The sequence below is a fragment of the Simochromis diagramma genome, unplaced genomic scaffold (assembly GCF_900408965.1).
Source record: "Simochromis diagramma unplaced genomic scaffold, fSimDia1.1 OVJJ01000486.1, whole genome shotgun sequence".
Taxonomy (NCBI): Eukaryota; Metazoa; Chordata; class Actinopteri; order Cichliformes; family Cichlidae; genus Simochromis; species Simochromis diagramma.
In genome coordinates, this window is record NW_024387047.1 from 3,939,177 (window position 1) to 3,945,419 (window position 6,243).

General features: G+C 40.6%; 1 protein-coding gene across 1 annotated transcript; it reads left to right on the top strand.

Annotated features, from left to right (window-relative positions):
* The first annotated feature begins 490 nt into the window (after positions 1-490).
* On the top strand, positions 491-5,689 carry ccnj (cyclin J). Its single transcript, XM_040044774.1, has 6 exons — positions 491-741; positions 994-1,083; positions 1,434-1,644; positions 1,737-2,036; positions 4,246-4,405; positions 4,696-5,689. Exons 2-6 carry the CDS (start codon positions 1,015-1,017, stop codon positions 5,027-5,029), a joined length of 1,074 nt encoding a protein of 357 aa, XP_039900708.1. The 5' UTR covers positions 491-741; positions 994-1,014; the 3' UTR covers positions 5,030-5,689.
* Positions 5,690-6,243: the final 554 nt, after the last annotated feature.

A 6,243-nucleotide genomic window follows, 5' to 3' on the forward strand; every position in this document is an offset into this window, starting at 1 on the left:
TTGGCAAGCTGGACCAGCTGTCAGCTTCAAAGCAATGCATGATGAGCTAATCACTTCCCATGCATCTTTATTGTTTATCTGAAAATGTGGGCAGTACAAAAAAATGAAACTGCTAGAAAACTGTTCTTTTACTAGCTTTCTGTGTTTGGCCCGTTTTAACATTTTACAATTCAATATAGATAGCCTATAGGAACTGCAATATTGGGATGTGGGCACAAATTAGATGTTGCCATTCCCATTCATTGATCATTGGCTGCAATAGGAAAGCAGCTAAGCTGACTTTGCAGTGATTGGATGTTGACAGTTGTTGCTTATCTGTAATTGGTTGCAACCTGTGCAGTACTTGTAAAGACAATGGAATGATGCTTTCAAGTGATAATCAAAAACAAAATCTCACAGGTAAACTGTGTTAAACAGCTAGATGTTGCACCAAAATGTTTTACAATGCACATCTTTCAATTGAAAACATCTGTTGCACTTTGTCGGCTACTAGGTTGGTTGTAGTGTAGTGTAGTGGTTGTAATATTTCACCTCCAGTTTTCCCGGCTGTCTTTCGGTTGGTTGTTCACGAGGGGTCGCAACTTTTCGAACAGCACTTGAACGCACCAGTAGTGTTTGGACTCGTGTTGCCGACTCTCAGCAGCTACAACAATGAGTGCGAGCAGAGCTTGTTTGGCTAGTTTGAATTGAAGTTTTCTTCAGTGAAACTGCCCGTAATATTTCACTACATGTGCTCTCTGGGTGAGTCTCCGCTTCGGGTTAGACAGGAGTCGCGTTTCTTTTCACATTCGCACCTCAGAAAAAGAAGGGAAAAGCGCAGTGAGAGAAAGATGATTGACTTCACTGTTCCCACTTCTGATCCGCTATCGTGAAAAGTGACATGGCTGTGTGTTTGGAGATTTAGTGTCATTGTGCGGCATTTTTTTTTCCTGTGCTCTTTCTGAGACACGTTTTAGTTGATTAACTGCCATTCCAATGTTTTGTCTTTGCCAGGTTTCCAAAGCACTGTATTAAATGGAGCTGGAGGACCAATGGTGGAAAGGACAACTTGCTGCAGATATATACCAGGCGCTGCGATACAAAGTGAGTCACGCCGGGTCATTTATGTGGTGGCTGCTAAAAATGATGCAAAAACTATGAGAAAGGTTACCTGTAGTGTCATCCTTCACATTCATCAGTAACTTCTTCTGTCGTGCTGTTTTACATTTTGATGCTGAAACAGCAGTGCAAAACTGTAAATAGTGAAATCTGAGTTACTTTTGAAAACGATATTGATTCCTTATTTTAATAGGCATGAACTTGTCTTTTCTCGCTTTAAATTGCTTGCTGCTGGAGTAATCTCATAGGACTACAGCAGAATAAACCTAAAGTCTAGTTCAGTTACAATGAAAGATGTGTCTTTTTGAAATCTCAAAACACATGTTGTCCCATAGGAGCTCAAGTTACCTTCCTTCAAAGGTCAGTCCCCTCAGCTCAATTTGAGGCGATACTTCGCAGACCTCATAGCCATTGTCAGCAACCGCTTCAGGCTCTGTCCTACGGCCAGGCACCTGGCCGTCTACCTGCTGGACCTCTTCATGGACCGCTATGACGTCACGGTGCAGCAGCTTCACATGGTCTCGCTCTCGTGTCTTCTTCTGGCCAGTAAGTGTGCAGCTGACTTCACTTTTCAGCACATCTAACTAGTAAGTGTCCACACTGGTGTGACAGACTGGGTGATTGTTCTTTGCTTACAGGTAAGTTTGAGGAAAGGGAGGACCGGGTGCCAAAGCTGGAAACACTAAACAACCTGGGTTGCATGAGCTCCATGAACCTGGTCCTGACCAAGCAGGGTTTACTGCATATGGAGCTGCTCCTGTTGGAAACTTTCCAGTGGAACCTGTACCTCCCTACGGCGGCCCATTTTACAGACTACTACCTCTCTATTGCGGTCCATGAGGGTGATCTGCATGATGGCTGGCCTATGACATGCCTGGAAAAGACTAAACTATACATGGCCAAATATGTGGATTACTTCCTTGAGGTTTCCTTGCAAGGTACCATGCATTTTGGATGTATTTGTGCAGTGCAGTCTTGCTTATCAGTATTATCAGTTTCTAGTGGAGCTGATAACGTTGATTTTCCAGTTATCAGAAGCTCCTCAGAGCCTATCCAGATAGCAAACAGTAGTTGAAACAGTTAAATCACTATTCGTCTGTCAACCTACATTAAATTGAATCAACGTTGATTATCAGTTTTGCACCGTCTGTTAATACTGAAACAGCACTGATCATCATTGCTGATGATCAGTGGGACGTCACTGGTATTTCAACTGATATTAAAGAACAAATTACTAATAATATTTTTGAAATATTGTATTGCAGAGGACGTTAGATTAAATATCTAACCTTAAACATTAGGGTTTAACATGTAAATACCAATGTATAACTTTACATCATTTTAAAGCAGGAGTTTATTCTTCTTTTTTTAATGGAAGTTTAGTTTAAAGTCCTTTTTGGTGAATTCACTCCTACATTGTTTCATATGTAGGATTATATGGCTTCAGAACTGCCACAAATCTTTATGGCGCTTTCAACATGGTGCTGAAAACAATCCTCCGAGATTTTGGTTGTTGATATGATAGCATCACAGTGTTACTCCATGGTGCAAATCTCCTGTTCCACCACATTCCTAAGGTGTTCTAATTCACTTAGATCTGGTGACTGTGGAGGTCATGTAAGTACCATAAATTCACTGTCGTGTCCAAGAAACCAGTTTGTTACGTGCTTTTGTTCCAGCTGGGAGCAGCCATAAAGGCATGGGTACAGTCAGCAATTTTACTCAGTTAGGCAAAACAATGCTAAATTAGTAATAAGGGCACCAAATTGCACCAAGAACATATCTGCAACACCATTAAATCACCACCGCAACGACAACTGAGTGTCATTAAACCAAGGGAATGTTTTCTCAGTCTTCGCCTTGGTTTCCTGTTCTCAGTTAGCAGGAGTGGCACCCGGTGGGGTCTTCTGCTGCTGTAGTCCATCTGTTTCCAGTTTCAATGTGTTCTGCATTCAGAGATGCTCTTCTGCATGCCTTCGTTGTATCAAGCGGTTATTTGAGTTACTGGTGCCTCTTAGAGATGGTCACATGTGAAAATCCCAGTACATCAGCATTTTCCAAAATATTCAGTGCAGTGTGTCTGGAACCAATTCCAACAATTACGCCACATCCCAAGCCACAACAGCTCAAAAACATTCACCACTGTTTACCACACCCCAACTCAGCACCTACACTGGACAAATGTGCAGTACTCCTAGCAGGCTTGGGCAAAAACACTTTGAGGTTTTATCAATATTTTAGCATGAATCTAACATTTGTATAGCACTAAAATCTCAAACTTAAAGTTAACATTTTTTTTAATGTTGTCTTGTAACATTGAGGGAAAGTTAAATTAAATTATTTATCACAGGTTTGCTTTCTCATCTCTTTCCATATTACCTTTAAAAAAATTCCACTAACTGCTTTTTTAAAATAACACATTTATACCTACACATTCAGAATAATAAGGAAATGTAAGTGGAAAATAACAGTGTCCACCCACAAAAGTTGATCTTTGAGTTTGCTTGGCCAGTTTTTTAAAGAGAAGATGTACTTTAATTGTCATTCATGACTAGTGAGAAAATAACTGTTCTTTATGTGTTTATCCTTCTAAAATTAATTTGAATCCTAAAATAATACAGTATAACAGCTGCAGTAATAGCAGTCTAAATTCTACTTTCTAAGGCTATCTAGCGTTATCAACAATTTAGCTAGTTTTATCTTATCTATCATAATTAGATTCTACATGCTAATTTAGATGATTTGAATAAGAAACTTACTTTATAGCATGTTGGTTCTATGTATATTTAAAATTTTCAGTCTGGCATTTTAAGTTATAAATAGGTTACTGAGAAAATTCATTCAGTCCTAGCAATAGCTAAAGCTAGCAAACGCTGGCTATCGCAGTATTTAGCTTAGCACAGATATTTTAGGTCTTTATCTGTTTGTCTTTTGAAATGTCTGTGAAAGTAGCATCGATGCCCGACGGTTTAGCAAACTAGTGTAGTTCCTGTTAAGCCATAATGCAGCTACTGTAGCAGATCTCAGTTTTTAAATTCATTTTGGACATAATGTCTGTTTTCATGAAGAAAAAAATGTAAAAATGAGGATTGGGGTTTTTGGGGTGTTAAATCTGGGGTGCTTTTTTTTTTTTTTTTTTCTCCTCAGATCATGTCTTTTTGTGTTTTGCACCTTCACTGGTGGCTGCTGCGTGTGTGGCCGCCTCACGCCTGATCCTTCACCTGTCACCTACATGGCCACCGCGACTGCAGCGCCTCACAGGCTACGCATGGGAGAACCTAATCCCGTGTACAGAGAAACTACTCATGTGCGTATCTAACAATAACCTTGCACAAAGTTGACTTGTATATGTGCTGAATATGAAAGTGAACGCTCAACACGGTTGATTAAAATGACTTGGGACAGTTAGGTGCTGCGTTTCAGGTTTGAGAGTGTTTTGACACTGATGCCTCACAATGGCACAGCAGAACAAAAGAAGCCAAAGCACAACAGAAGCACACACCTTACACATACAAGAGATTTACATCAGCACTCGGTGTGCAGCATTGACTCTTTTTGCTAATCAACAGTGCAACTCTTTGCCCCTTCTTTCCACAGTGCACATGACAGTGACGTCAAAGAGGCCAACAAGCAAAAGTGTCAGCAGCCCAACCAGCAGCAGCAGCAGCAGCAGCAGGGTCAGACAGTTTACCACACCTCAGCTCAGTACCTCAACCGAACAAATGCGCAGTACCCCCAGCAAGCTCCACAGCCAGTCACAGCCCCTAACCACCTGCCTGCCTCCTACCTCAGCCACTCCACTGCCAACGGCCCCCAGAGCATCAACACCCAAACCATCTCCACGTCGCTGGACCCAAAGTCTAACATTCCCAACAGGGCATTCCAAGTCAGCATGCACTATACTTGCGCTGCTCCGTGCTTTGACAGATGATGGATTTCCAAGGTTTAGTCATTTTGGAAGAGGTAGAGTTAAGATACTGCCATCCATTTCACCGGATCAGAACAAGACGAAGAGGGAGGAAAAAAGAAAAAAAAAAATCTTGTTTTTAATTTGAAGAGTCTTGATGAGATTGGTGCAGCACTTTGAATCACAGTACACAATGTGCAATATGCCAAGTCTGCTGTAGTTTTCTTATTTGTTTTTCAAGATGGTTCAGGTAAGAATGTAGTCGTGAATTGCCTCTTGGCACAGTTTGCACCCTGTATCCACTGTCACTGTTACTGCGTTACAGACCAAAAGTCTCGTATTCAGTTAAGCCAAAGTATTTCAGAAATACTATATGTACAGTTACTTTGTGCCTTTAGCCATTGTGACTATTAGTATAAGTTAAAACTGCAGTAACAAAAGGGGATTGACATTGTTTTGTAGTTGACGTGAGAGTTAATGTTTCTGTAGCTTTGTGGGGTTTTTCCACAAAAACTATTTTTGTTTGTTTGGATGAATGTCATTTGTAAGACAAGGAAATAATATACTCCCCTAGATGTCACAACGTACAGTATTAGCAGAGTAAATGTTCTCATGTGGATGGAGGACAGAGTGCATTCTACAATGACTGTTTTAAATAAAATATAAACCTGTGTTGAACTGTGATTCTAGTCCAGTGGATTTGTTGCAATGTGTATCATTAAGTATAACTGCTGCTTGCATGACTGCAACTTACCATCACTTCTGATTCTCTGATTTAACGTTCAACATGTGGTGTAGTAATCATCTGGGAAAAACTCATTTCTGACTTTGCTAGAAAAATATGACCAGCTTTATTCTTCAACACATTCTGAGCTCTCCTCGTGATTTCTTTTGGAATAGTTCTCCACACTTCTGGAAGGAGCTCTTCTTTGGGTGTTGGCTGCCTTTTATTCTGCTCTTTGTCTGCTATAATAATCTGGGCTCTAAGGAGGCCCATCAATGGTTGATGGTGTTGCATTGCTTTTATTGTATTGGCACTGTTTGGGGATCATTGTTGTACTAAAAATTGAAGCGGTTGGCAATCAGATGATTTCCAGATGGTACTGAATTAGATTATAATCTGATGGTACTTTTCTCCCCAACAGACTGGTTCAAATGCAGTCTGAAACCATGACACAGCTGCCACTATGTTTTATGGCTGTAGACACTCACTATTGTATCTCTCCTGACATCTTCTG

Coding starts and splice junctions, on each gene's coding strand:
- ccnj (XM_040044774.1), top strand. CDS start 1,015: ATGGAGCTGGAGGACCAATGGTGGAAAGGACAACTTGCTGCAGATATA. Junction 1,645..1,736: donor CTCGTGTCTTCTTCTGGCCA/GTAAGTGTGCAG, acceptor CTTTGCTTACAG/GTAAGTTTGAGGAAAGGGAG. Junction 2,037..4,245: donor CCTTGAGGTTTCCTTGCAAG/GTACCATGCATT, acceptor TTTTCTCCTCAG/ATCATGTCTTTTTGTGTTTT.